Source organism: Artemia sp. Qi Xiang Cuo, chromosome 9 (assembly GCF_049724085.1).
Source record: "Artemia sp. Qi Xiang Cuo chromosome 9, ASM4972408v1, whole genome shotgun sequence".
In the NCBI taxonomy this organism is placed as follows: Eukaryota; Metazoa; Arthropoda; class Branchiopoda; order Anostraca; family Artemiidae; genus Artemia; species Artemia sp. Qi Xiang Cuo.
The window spans coordinates 54,944,119-54,957,934 of NC_142802.1; the positions used below are offsets into that span (position 1 = coordinate 54,944,119).

Genomic DNA, 13,816 nt, shown 5'->3' on the forward strand with positions numbered 1-13,816 from the left:
TATTGACAGGCATCTGATTACAGACAGCTCAACTTCATTTTTTTATAACTCTTAAGGACCAGTAGCAGTATTTCTGCCTTTTGTGCAACTTCTTTACTGACTGGCTAAAAGGCCCTGAGGATAATGAAAACTTCAATTTTACTATCTTTTGAAAGTAAAATTTCTACCTTTGTTCTAGCCTGTTTGCTGGGATTGCTTTCCAATGCAGAGGAAAGGTAGCTTTAACAATGCCATATATCAACACAAATTGCTGTACTGAAGTTTTCTAAGAGAACCATAATCACATCCAAGGAGATACCATATAAACATACAATGACAGGAATGTCACTTTTTCACTTTTCAAAGCTTCCATCAATCATTTGCTAAAATTTCTCATTAGAATTTAGTAAGGTTTTCCTTAAATTCTTTTGAAGTTTAAACGATTAGAAAAACCTGGGTCCTTTTGGTCAATTTTGACACCTTTTAGTTTCTAAAAAGGTATGGCCTTGTTCGGCTCCTGTTCTGGTCCTGCATGGAAGTCAGGTTAGTTTCTGATTCAAGAGGGCAAAGAGTTTCATTCGTTTGGTGACTTAGTTTTTTTTTTTTTAATAAAAAATTGAAAATTGGAAGAAAAATTAGCATAGTCAACATGAAAAGTTGACAAACCAGAACAATTTTTGGTACTGTTTTTATTGTTTTACAGAGTGCTGTGTCTGTGTATGGCATATTATTGACAGGCATCTGATTACAGGCAGTACAACTTCATTTTTGTAACTCTAAAGGGTCAGTGGCAGCATTTCTGCTTTTTCTGCAACTATTTTGCTGAGTGGCTAAAAGGCCCCAAGGATAATCAAAACTCCAACTTTACCATCTATTGAAAGTAAAGCTTCTAGCTTTATTCTAGCCTGTTTGCTAGGATTGCTTCCCTATTCAGAGGAATATTAGCTATAATATGCTGTTATTCTAATCCACTATTTCAAAGAGTTGGCCTCTCTTAGCATAGTTGAAGAGCCAGAATTGTATCTGTACATGGGAGAAAAGCTGATGCCAGTACATCTTATCATGAGAAATATGGAGTCAGTATTAGTAAATTCTATAGGATTGATCTACTGCTTTAGTGACTCTGATACAGTGAGCTTTTTTCTGTTTGAAAGGGAATAAAACATAAGTTGGTGCTGCAGAAAAATCTGTAATGACAGAGCCCATGGTAAATATTTATTCCATTGTTGAATGCAACATCTCAAATCTTCCAAAATATGAGGAGGACATTACTAAACTATGTCAAAAAGTGGTGCTTAGGTGTATGGTAGAAAAGCCAGTGAATCCCTGACATTGAGCAATCTGCAAGTGCATTTATTCCACCAAAAGAAAGACGTGAACTGTTTGCCTCCAATTAAAAACTCCTTTAAATATCACATAAAATGTGTAGACGGCCCCTCTACAGTGGCCCGTCATTGTACAAGGCAATATTCTTAAGCTATTTGTGAATAATTCACTGAATTTTGGCTGAGCCTTTAGCGAGTCTGAATGAGTGGTGGTTTTTGCAATCACCACTTTGCTACAGTAGGAGGCAAACTTAAGATTTTTAGCTACCTTATGGTGGAGAATTTTGAAATCAGTCTCTGAAAAGTTTATTTTCTTACATTTGCCTCTTAGTAACTTATTTTAGCCAGCAAATAATCTTAAAAAGTGAAATTATACCATAAGTAGCTAAGTTCTCTAGTTTGACCTTAGTCAGTACCCTGAAAGGATACAAAGGTCATAGGTACAAAGGTACACTTCACAAACAATTTTTTGCTTAATTTTAATTATTTTTGTTTAATTTTAATTTTTTGTTTAATTTTAATTTCAATTACACATATAAAAGGTTGAGCTCCAATTAAGCTCAGAGATCCAGAACCCTGGTAGATTTGTGAATCATCTTTAGTGAGTCATGCAATATTATCATCATCTCACCTATTGTTATGCTTTGTTGGGTGGTATTTTTTTCTGTTAAAGTCAGTGATTAGATCAGTCTATTGGGATTCAGTTATTTTTATTCTGGCATGCTTTGGCACTCTGATTGCCATATTGGCTTAGAAAAAATTAATCAAACATTAGCTTTGCTAATTTTTCATCAGTTAAACCATGAAGTTAGGAATTTACTCCTGTTACAACACCAAAAGTTAAACATTTGAAATTTGATGGTCATGGCAGTGCTGGCGGTCGTGGGTCCTGACAGATTCGTGATCAACAGGGTCAAAATGACCAGAATCCGTCCGCCAACAAATTGTACCTTTTACAACATGGGGGGGGGGTCAAGATTTTTGCACTTGGCGCCTGGACTAAAAGGGGTGAAACTGCAAAACACGTAGTTCATCATTTATAGTCCTTTATTTTGGCAGAACTTTATCTGAATATCGGTTGAGGGATTAGTACTTCATTCATATTCCTTTTTTTTTTTTTTTTATTTGTTTTAGCTCCTTGTTTTGCTGTTTTTTTTCATATGTCGGGTCTGCAGAACGTGTAATTTATCATTTGGGGTTATTTTAGCTCTATTTGAAAACGATCTGCCTGTCTTGGCAGACTTTCGCAATAAAAAGAATTCAGTGTTACTAATGTCATTTCAATTGCAAAGCCAAATTGATGATTTTGGCTGAGATTCAAAACAGATGTGTTATTTGAATTAAATAAAAAAATAAGTTTTTTCTACTGAAAGTAAGTAGCAACATTAAAACTTAAAACGGACAGAAATTATTCCGTATATGAGAGGGGCTGACTACTCTTCAATGCCCCTCTGTTCACGCTAAAGTTTTTTCAAGTACTCTTAAAAAAGTTATGATTTTAATTACAAGGCCCTTTTGCTTCAGGAATTGTTCTTAAAGAATTGGGACAAAAGGCTGAACTTTAGCGTAAAGATTGGGTTATTTAGGATGGGTCAGCCCCTCTCATACGGAATTATTTCTGTTCGTTGTAAGTTTTGATGTTGCTCCATACTTTCAGTTGAAAAACTTTTTTAATTTGATTTTTGAGCGTTTTTCAAATAATCCCGGGAAGTCTGCCTCCTATGGAAAATCCCCTCCCCCCACAGGAAAAATTCCTCCATCGAAATTTCTTCCCACGTAAAATTCTTACCCCGGGAAATTAACCCCTGGACAATTCCATCCTTGCTGTGAATCCCCCCGAGAAAATTTCTTGCTTGCCATTCCGCCTGAAACATACTCCTTAGCATACTTTTATTTGAAGAAAAACTTGTTTTTATTTACTTTCTGTTTGTTTTTCAGGTCATATCGGAATCCCCCATGTGTGGAAAATATCTTCCGGAGATTCTCCTCTTCCCTCCTTCCCATTAACAAGTTTCTTCCGCGGAAAATTTCTCCTGGTGATAATTCTCTGTGGAGAATATCTCCCGTGGGAATCCCCCCCCCCCCCCAACACAATCTTCCAAGAGAATTACAACTCCGCTGAAAAGTTTCTATGGGCAATTTCCCCAGAGCATCTCTGCATGCGAAACGGGGTTGCCAATGAGAAAGGAAGACAAATAAAACGAATTTGGTATGTGAATTCAGACAAATCCCCCCCCCCATTTAAAATTTCCCCTGGAAAGTTGACCTATGAAAACTTCCATCCCAATGGAAAATTCTTCCTCTGGGGGCTCTGGGGCTTATTTCATCCCCAAAGACATAGTTATTGGACCTTTTAACTATACTGAAAAAAAACGGCTGTCTCAAAATTTTATCAGATGATTTTTGGGGAAACAGAGCATGGGAGGAGGCTAGTTGCCTTCCAATTTTTGCTCACTTAAAAATGTCACTAGAACTTTTAATTTCCATTCAAATGAGTCATCTCCCACTCTTCTAGGACTATTGGGTAGACACGGTCACCCCTATGAAGAACAAAAAAAAAAGATGCATCCATGGTCTTCCTTCTAGCAAAAAAAACAACACAAAATTCCATATTTTTAGAGATGGGAGCTTGAAATCTCTACAGTACGGCTTTATGATACGCTAAATCTGATGGTGCAATTTTTAACAATATTTCTTGACTTTTTGGGACTGGCCCCCCCCCCCCCTTTTTTGGAAATCGGGCAAACTTTTAAAGCTTTTTTTTTCAAGCTCGTAACTTTTGATGGGTAACATTAAATTTGATGAATCTTTTATAATTGGAATCGGCATAAAAAGCCAATTGTTTTTGTGTATCTATTGTTATCAAAATTCAATTTTTTTAGAATTTCGGTTACTATTGGGTCAAGTCGCTCCTTACTTACAAGTTGTTACCACGAACTGTTTGACCAAAATTCTTTTCGCTTTTTTCTTTTTTGATAAGGTAACAGTTTCTACATTGTATGGAAAGTTTACAATTTTGAAATAACTACAATAGTTCTTTAGTCTTGGCATGCTTTTGGTCCCCTTTTAAACATTTTTTTGCTGTGGCAAAAATGGGGGGGGGGAAGTACTACAAAACATTCTGAAAGGGGCTGGAAAGACTAATATGTTGGTATTGCATCATCTAAGAAGTAAAAGTTAATTCAAAGTTGAGATTGTTTAAATTCTTCAGCAATGGCGGCAATATAGGGGGGAGGGGGCGTTCTTGTACCTTCCCTAGATTTTGAAAAATACCTTTTTTGTGGAGTATCTTCATTGAAAAATGCCTATTGATATTTTTATTGAATAAATTATAAGACAATGACAAATTTATCCCCCTAGTTTTTAAAAATAACTAGGCTTAAGAATCCAGCAACTTCAACGCTGTTTACAAAAATAGCAAAATGAGCAGACTATTATCAAAAGAATAAAGAGTAAACTTGTCATTATCTCAGGTTGTTAAGTTTTGTTAGTGAGTTTAAAAAGCTATATTTTTATTGTAATCGTGTCAATTCACTACTGCTATTTTTGTTTTGGTTTTGTATTATTTCTGTAGATTAATGCTGACTAACAGGTAAATTTGGGACTGACATTAGTTTTTGGGAACAATAAATGGTATTTTCGTCATTTTTTCTGTTATTGTCCAATAACAGAGCACTATGTGGTCAAAACGTCAACATTCTACAAATCAAGCGCCCACTGAGTGGACAGAATAAAAAACAACAGCACAAGTCCTTGTCGGGTCAACGGATATGCTTAATTCAAATTGGCTAATATCCATTTTTTATTCATTTAGATTGTTACAGGATTTTTGAGTCGCTCTGATAAGGAGGGGTTAGTTCTGCTTACCTGAGAGGCTTATTATTGCTATTTGTGAAGCAACTTTTTTTTTCTGAGACTGATTTTGACTGAATCAGTCTCAGTGAAGACTGATTTTTTTATTTTTTATTTATTCTATCTTCATCTTTATTTAGATTCTTTGACATGGACAAAACCAGAACTGATGGGTATACCCCCTCTCCCAAGGTCTTTGCACAGTGCTACAGTGATAAACTCCAAGATGTACGTATTTGGAGGTTGGGTGCCTTTGATTGCTGAAGATGCTCAGATATCTGCTCATGAAAAAGAATGGAAATGTACCAACAGTCTTGCTAGTTTAAATCTCGGTAATTCTGTTTTTTTGTCGATTTTTCATAAAGATACAAAACAAGTATTTTTCAAATTTAAGGTGCGGGACAATGATTTTCTTTTATTTTTAATAAAAATACCAAAAAGAGATTTCAAAAATCCCCCCTCCCTCCAATTGTTGCCCATGTTTCTATCACTATTGATGCAAACTATTAATCGTAGGGATCTGCCAAAGCTACCCCTAATTCATGCTAATTGATTAATTGCCACCTAGAGCTGTAGAGCTACCTAAATTAATGCTCCCCCCCCCAAAAAAAAAGAAGAAGAAATTGGCCAAAGAGCCTCATGGTGTCAAAAATTGTGAAAATTATTCTTGTTTTTCTGAAGATTGGCCCTTAAAAAAAAGTATTGTGCGAGCAAACATATCTTATTGCTTAATTAATTAGTTAATTCAAAGTTAACTGATTAAAATTTTATCAAAATTTAAATGAATTTTTAGTAATTTTATTTAGTATTTTAAGTTTAGTTACTAGAACAAGTTTTATTAGATTCAATTATTTATTAGATACAAGAACAATTTTTAGTTTTATTAGAACAAGAGTATGAGAGCAAACATGTCTTGCTGCCCAGAAACTCATTCTGAGTTTCTCTTTCTGAGTCACATTCTTAGAAACCCAGAAACTCATTCTGAGTCTCTCAAAACTATTTTAAAAGTGCTAAAATACTAGGTTTTTGATGCTCAATTACCTCTGAGTATTTTCTCTTAGGGAAACAAATTGCTTATGACATCTTTTGCATAGATTATTGATCAATAGTGAAAAAAAATATATCATGCAACGAAACATGTTGGCTTTAAATATAATCAGGCAACTTCTCCCTTTTTATGCTGGAGATAGAGATATCAAGTTTCAATGAAACTTATATCATTTGAAAGTGTAAATTTTGTTTTTTCGATTAAATGGAACATAATTTCCTTTTTAAAGTTCACGAAAGGGCGGTCCCTAAAAATGTTTTAGCATACCTGCTAGGAAAACGTTAAAATCAGCTCAGTGGAAGTATCATTCGAACATTCTTGCTGCTTTGTCAGTTCCCTGTGGTGCTACCCGCTTTGATTGAAAACCTTTCCGACACTGGACTGTAAAATTTCATTGCCTTAGCTATACAATATTATAGTTAAACCACAGATTCTCGATAGCTCTCGATGGTGAGAGCTATTAGGGAACTCTCCCTTGGGAGAGTTCCCTAATGGGTCCTTAGTCTTTTAGGTAATCAGCCACCACTAACACGCACAAAATGATTTTATTGTTTCGAATCCCCTTAAGAAACAAAAAACATCTTGAAATCTTGAATCGTGTCAGAATCGAGACACGGAAGAGGAATTGAGCTTAGGATTGGAGTCGTGAAAATTTTTAGCGTCGTCCCACTACTAGTATTTATATATTTTTTAGTTTCTCAGTTCTGCTATGATGCGTTAATTTTGTATTCATAATGTCAATAAAAAATCACGTTTGGGGCTCTATTGAGCCACCAAACGTTTGGGGTTCTATCACGTTTGGTGGCTCTATTGAGCCACCAAATCAAGAGCCTCTGGGCATGATTTAAAAAAAGGCAGTGTGACTAAGAAAAAAAGAATTTATACTTTGTATTTTAAGGGTTTAACCAGCTTTTCGTTCTCTTAGAAACCATGACTTGGGAAAGACTAGCACTAGACACATCCGAGGAAAACACTCCACGTGCTCGAGCTGGACACTCTGCTGTAGGTGCTCAAAGTCGAATTTATATTTGGTCTGGAAGAGATGGATACAGAAAAGCCTGGAATAATCAAGTGGGTTTACTCTTGTTGAGTTGTCATTTTTCTCTTTCGGTTTTGTGCTCATTTAACTCACATAGTTCATCGGTTGTATGTTTCTCCCTTTAGTCAGTCTAAGACAAAGCATTATTATCAAGCACTGCAGGAGGTATAACGTAAATGCATAAGAATAGGCATGTATTGAGAAATTCTTTTCGAAAAGAGGGAGAGGTATTCGAAATATCGCCGAAAAGATATGTTGAAGAGATGAGGAAAATATGGGAATCTATCAAACTTTTAAGATTGATGGGTTGGGGCGTGGGTCTGGAGTAGGGCCCGACCGATATGGATTTTTGGGGTCCGATACCGATATATCGGTATTGTACCGATACAATATCGTATAATTTGCCGATAAATTTTCCTCGAAAACATTTTTCCTGAAGTTTAACCGCTGCATTCTCTGCCCATATTCATACTCACATATTTCTCCCTGGTCTATTACACATAAAAGAACGGACTCAGTAATTCACTGTAGATTCCAGATAATGCAAAAAAGGATTATTTGGAAAAGACTTAGAAAAGTAATTAAATCAAATAAAGTTTCGGGTGAACAGTGCTTAATAAGGCCAGTCCAACTGGGGTAAGTTGTAATGCAGGAAACATAACTTTTCAGAATTTTATCCTTTCAGAGACCTTCGTTTGTCATCTTAAATGTTCCCATCTGTGCTGAAAACTCTTTTGCTAAAGATAGAAGACGATGGACAGCAGAGGTACTTTCTAGCAAGCTATTCTGTCAGTCTCTTGAAACGACTGCTGTTATTTCTCCACCGCTCTAACAGACAGATTTTTTCCCTGTCAATGACAGCCTCACTCATATACCTTTCCAGTTCCTGATCAATATTATCTGCTGACTCCTCTTCCTCAGCTTGAAGTTGCAAGTATGTCATCAAACATGCAGTCAATCAATTTTGCTGTGCATATTCTCTTTCGTTTTGGGTTTTCCTCCTCTTCTGTTGCAGTGGCTAATTTTGTTTCTTCCAGTGTCCGACTCTGTGTTTCCTTTTTGTGACCACCTTTTAGTGTTACCGAGTGTTTTTTTTATTTAGAGGGTCGGTGCTTGTATCTGGTATACAGGAGACATAGAAGAACAACTCCGGTTGTACGTTCTTGGACTCACCATACATTCGAACATTGCTGCAACAGGTGTGTATTAACAAGTTTTGACAAAAAATATACTTAGAATTCATGTGACTCACCTCTGCTGCTTTCTCCAGCATAGTCAAGTTTAGCTGGTGGCTCCGTCCCCAAGGACTGGACAAGCAAAAACTGCCTGAGGAAATCTCGTGCCATCTTCTGGATAAGCCAAGCATTAAAAAAAAACGGCCGATATCCAATATTTTTCCCGATATCCGATAATATCACGGACCCTTATGTCGGCCCCATAATATATCGGTTGGGCCCAAGTCTGAAGTCCCCCTTTGATTACGGGTCTGCGAAACGATATATGCAAAAATGGGAGGTCCCATCCTCTACTGCCTCTCCGTTCCTCACCTAGTGGGTTTGCCTTCTGTATTCACTCTATGAGGACTCGTCTCCAGCTTTGTATTTGGACCACTTATAAATCGTCAGAGCTTAATTGAAACAAAAAGTGCTGTCAATGATGCATTGACTAAATGCTTTTTGAAAAGGTGCATAATAGAGTGTTTTTATTTTGTTTTGTTAGCTGTTTGGATTCTTTAGTTTTTGTTTAGCTCTTAGTGCAATTCTTTAGTTTTGAGTAATAGAGCGGCAAATCAACAGTCTCAATTGAATTAAGAAATTCTGGTATGAATTCAAGTCCTCCATCCTGTTTACCCTTGACAGACGCTAAAATAAGACGTTGCTTTATTCCATTGTAATTCTGGTTTGTCCTATAACTGCAGATTTCGTTGTGCAGCATTTTTGTTTACAATTCAATGTGATTTTTGCTGTCACTTGTTCCATGCCTTTTGCTTTAGGTTTTCGGAATCGTTCGTCATCTTGTATATTTTGCTTTAATTACGTTGCTCCTCCTTCCTGTTTATCCTTTCCGCTAAAATAAAGCGTTCCTTCATTCCATTGTAATTTTGAGAACTCTGCCACAATTTTGATTCCTCCTCCCTGATTATCTTTCACAGTAGACCCCGGCGCCGCGCCGATGAGGGAAGACCGGCGACGGCGGGGCCAAAAACAGCACGCCGCGCCACGCCGCCGGTAAGATGTCGGCGGCGCGCTGCCGGCGTGATCAATGTTGACCGCAAACAATGTTTTCATCAGTCTTTCTCAAATCACAGATTAAATTTACAACAGATTCGAGCCTATTCATGAGTTCAAAAATTCAAAAGTCGCTGGCTGGAAACTGTTCTTCTTCGTTATTCATCAACAGAAGTAGAAATGTGGTAGAACCGAAATGGCTGTGACGTTTCAGAACCATTGCATAATACGAGTAGTTGAGGTATCTATTAGTTATGTATTCTTAACATAAATAATTATCAAAATTAGTAGTTTTTTTCATCGAGCATTACTGCATATACAACTTCAAATACCGTATCACAAAAATCGTCAGTTATCTGGCTAAAAACTTTGAATATAACTTTGAACTTAGAAGCTTAATTTTTTCATAATGCCCTTTGCCTATATCTGTTTTGTCACCTTTAAAACAGTTGAAATGGGCGACTTTGATATTAATTGTTTTTTTTTTTTTTGCTTGTATTAAAAACTGGTTTTTAATTACAATTTAAAAAAAATGCATTTTAAAGCTTTTTGGTTTCTTTATAAAAATATATGTCATGTAGGTTGAACTGCTGCTTTTTTATTACTTTGGGCTGCTATTTTGGATATTATTCGGTTTTTTTCTTTTGTGGATTCATTCCAAATTATAAATTGATAAAAACCTAATATCAGTTAAATTATAAATTGCATCTGAAAGGAGTAAATTTATCAAATTGAAACATACATGATGAACACTTCACATGAGAACACTTCAATTACAATGAAACAAAAAACATTTAATGGTTTATTCGGTATGAAGAAACATTAAATGCCAGCTATTTTCTGGTAAAAAAAGAAAAGCTCACCAGTTTTAAATGTAAATAAATGAAATAATATGCAGACTGAAGTAGCTCAAGGAAGATGTTGAGATTTTCATCCTAATTCGTCACTTTTAATCCAAGCAAAATGTTAGGACACTTAGTATCAGTTATTGAGTTTAAGCTTTGATTTCCAAATGCTCACAAAAATTACCAAATTTAAGAAAGTCGCAACAATAAGTCACCTGTGGTCAAAATACTCAGATTCCCACTCAGACTCCTCTTAGATTCCCACCCAGGCTCAAAGCTTCTGCTATGGTCATTTCCATGGAAATCTCCAAAGAGTTTCTTTTTAAAATAGCTTTCAAGCCTAGTTAGGGGTATTTTAGCCTTTTTTGCTTTTCTTCAAAGCTTTGAAAAAAGTGTTATAACATTCCAAATGTTATATTTGTTGTGTTTGCGTATAATTTCAGCCATCCTTCGAGGATCAATTAATCTTTTCAAACCACTTTGGTTGATAAAGAACGATGTGTCATTTCGTCTCTTTAGCTCATATGACTATACAAGACTGCTCATCGAACCAACTATATAGAAAGGTTTTATTATGACCTGGACTATTAATGTAACTTGGGCACTGGACCAAGGGCGGCATTGTCACTCGAGCGCAACGTTAGGTGGGGATGTCGATATCGCTTTCGTCACACCAATTCGTTTTAGTGTGACTATATCTGGTACATATGAATGAATGTTTTTAAAGTAAACCCGTTGCATCAATAAGAAAAAAAAACAGGTTGGATGCACATGTCCATTTTCTCTTGGACGGCAAAACCACGTGAGTGCTGTATTAAGTATAACTACCGAAAATACTTTCAATTTTTTTCAACTTTTCGGCAAACCTGCTTTCAATAATAAAAAAAAAAAAAAAAATCAAGGCACTATCACTTAAATATAATAACTTCCTATGCCCCCCCCCTTATGGATACTATCTTGATAGGACACCATCTCTGTTTTAAATATAAAAAAAAATTAACTTATTGGCACCCCTGCTTTCAAAAAAAAATCTAGGTATTATCATTTAAATATGATAGCTCACAACCCCCCCCCCCCCCCCCTCTGGATACCACCTTGATAAAATACCGTCTCTGCTTTAAATTAAAAAAAAAATATAACTTTTTGGGATCCCTGCTTTCAATAAAAAAATTTCGAGATATTATCATTGAAATGTAATACCACCCTACCCCCCCCCCCCCCTGTATACCACCTTGATATTATACTGTCCCAGCGTACATTGGGAGAGTGATCTTTTGACTATTTAGAATGGCTACTATACGGTTCAAACAAACATTAGATCCACCGTTTTACACCTTGTAGTTCCGGGAAAAAAATTGTGTGAATGAGTGTACCTAGGCTCAGTGGAAGAAACAAAAATGTCAATATTTTTCAGAAATGCCCCGTCTTATCGGAACGCTGACTCGTATACTTATCTTGCTATTCAATAAGATCCAAATTATCTAATTTAAAGGGAGCACACACAAAAGCCAAATTAGGCCAGTAGCCTATGCGAAATCGCAAAATATCCAAGACAATGAACAAGTCTTTATGGGGGGCCCTGGGTCTATCAAAATATTTCAATGGTTTCCCAGGGAATTTGATATCATTTTCTTCTGTCTCCTCTTTAAATGAAAAAATAATCATCCTTTTGGCATCCCTGCTTTCAATAAAAAAAAAATAGGGTATTATCACCTAAAAATGATAGCCCCCTATCCCCCCCCTTTAGGCAATAATTTACTATTTATTTATGAGTCATATTTTTGGGGTAGCTTCCGAACAATTGAGCATTAAACATTCAGGCGTTCAACAATTGAGTATTAAACATTAAGAAAATCTTATCTAAAAACAGTAAAATCAAAAAAAATCAAAGAAAAAAATCTGCAAACTTACAATTCAGCTGTAGAAGCAATCTGTCGGCTGTCAATTCAAAATCCAACTGAAGGCTGAAGCTGTATAGTAGTGAATTCGTTCTATAATTCTATTCAACTTGAAAATAAAATTCTTGACTACCAACGATGTTGGAAATCGCGATTGGGAAACTACATTCGAAATGATTTAAACCCATATCATAAAGACGATACTGTTTTTTGTCAACATATGAAGAACTGTGTATATTGCAATATTCGCAATTGCATATTGCATCTGTCTGGTTTTTATGCAAAGCAACAAAAGAGACGAGAATTAACGAACCAGAGAGTAGTGAAGAATTATGGCATGCCGAGTAATGTTTGGCAGGGAAAGTCACTGGTGATAAATCGCTAAGGTTGACATCGTGAGTGCGTGATTTTCGGGGATTCGGGGAACCAAATTTTTTTTTCGGGGTGACGCATAGAATTTCGGGGATAGTCCAAGATCTGCTTGATTTCTAATCAGGAAAGTCAAAATACTAAACCACACGAGAAGGAAAAGCTCCGATCTTGCGGTTGCCGCAATAAAGAATTGCCGGAAAATTAATTTAAAGTCGACCGAACGTCGCCGTCTCTGTCGGCGGCGGCGTGCCTGCGGCACGCCGGTGGCGTTCGACCGGGCCTCTCGTCGGCGGCGTTCGGTCGATCCGCCGGTGCGGCGCCGGGGTCTAAACGCTAATATAACCAGTTCCTTCATTCCATTGCATTTTCGATTGGTTTTCTAACCGGAGATATCGTTATGTAATTTATGCTACATAACAACTATGTGATTTGTTGCTGTTTCTTGTTCCATGTTTTTTTTTCAGCTGTTCAGAGTCATTTCGTGTAATTTTGCAAACCAATTCATTTGTAAATTGTGGAGCTGACTATGCAATTCGACCATGGAAGCAGCAATCTCCAAATGAAACACCTTTGTTTGCTACTTTTCCTTTGGGGAAATCGAAGGCTCACATTGAATACATTGAAAGTTAAAGGGTCCTAATGACTTGTAATTAATATTTGTGTGGTTTACGGCATCTTTGGGATTGTACTGACTTTTGTGGCACAGCTTGTTGGCGTCGAAGATTGTCACGGCGTTGTTCTTCTAACTTAATTTTTTTTTTTTTGCTTCAGTTTCCTTTTTGACTCCTTCTGATTCTTGCTGTCACTTATCATCTAACCGCATGTGTCTTTGTCCTTCACTTTCATTTTGGCTCATTCTGATTCTCGCTGTCGTTTATCTTCTAGCCGCATATTTCTTTGTGCTTCAATTTTGTTTTTGATTCATTGTGATCCTCGTTGTCGTAAGTCTTCTAGTCCCATATTTAGTTGTTCTCCATTTTGGATTTTCATTACTTCAGACATTTTTTCAATATCTTTTGCTTTAGCTACTCGAATTAGTCTTGTCTCATTTGATAGTCCAGGTTGTTCATTTTCATCCATTGTGAATTTACGTTTTTTGGGTCGTTGTATTTGTCTTATTCCTCTTATCGCGTTTTTATATATATTCATACACAATTATTGCTCGTTTAAAGAGATTAGATTGCCGTTTCTTATTCCATGCCTTTTTCTTTAGCTGTTTAGAGTCATTTG

At 36.3% G+C, this 13,816-nt stretch overlaps 1 protein-coding gene across 1 annotated transcript in view; it reads left to right on the forward strand.

The window, feature by feature from the left end:
• The window catches only part of Hcf (Host cell factor), an 82,892-nt gene that overhangs the window by 8,943 nt on the left and 60,133 nt on the right, over nt 1-13,816 (forward strand). Inside the window, exons 4-5 of the mRNA XM_089095031.1 lie at nt 5,297-5,488; nt 7,130-7,275. Coding sequence (XP_088951157.1) covers nt 5,297-5,488; nt 7,130-7,275 — 338 coding nt within the window. The remainder of the gene's footprint in view (nt 1-5,296; nt 5,489-7,129; nt 7,276-13,816) is intronic.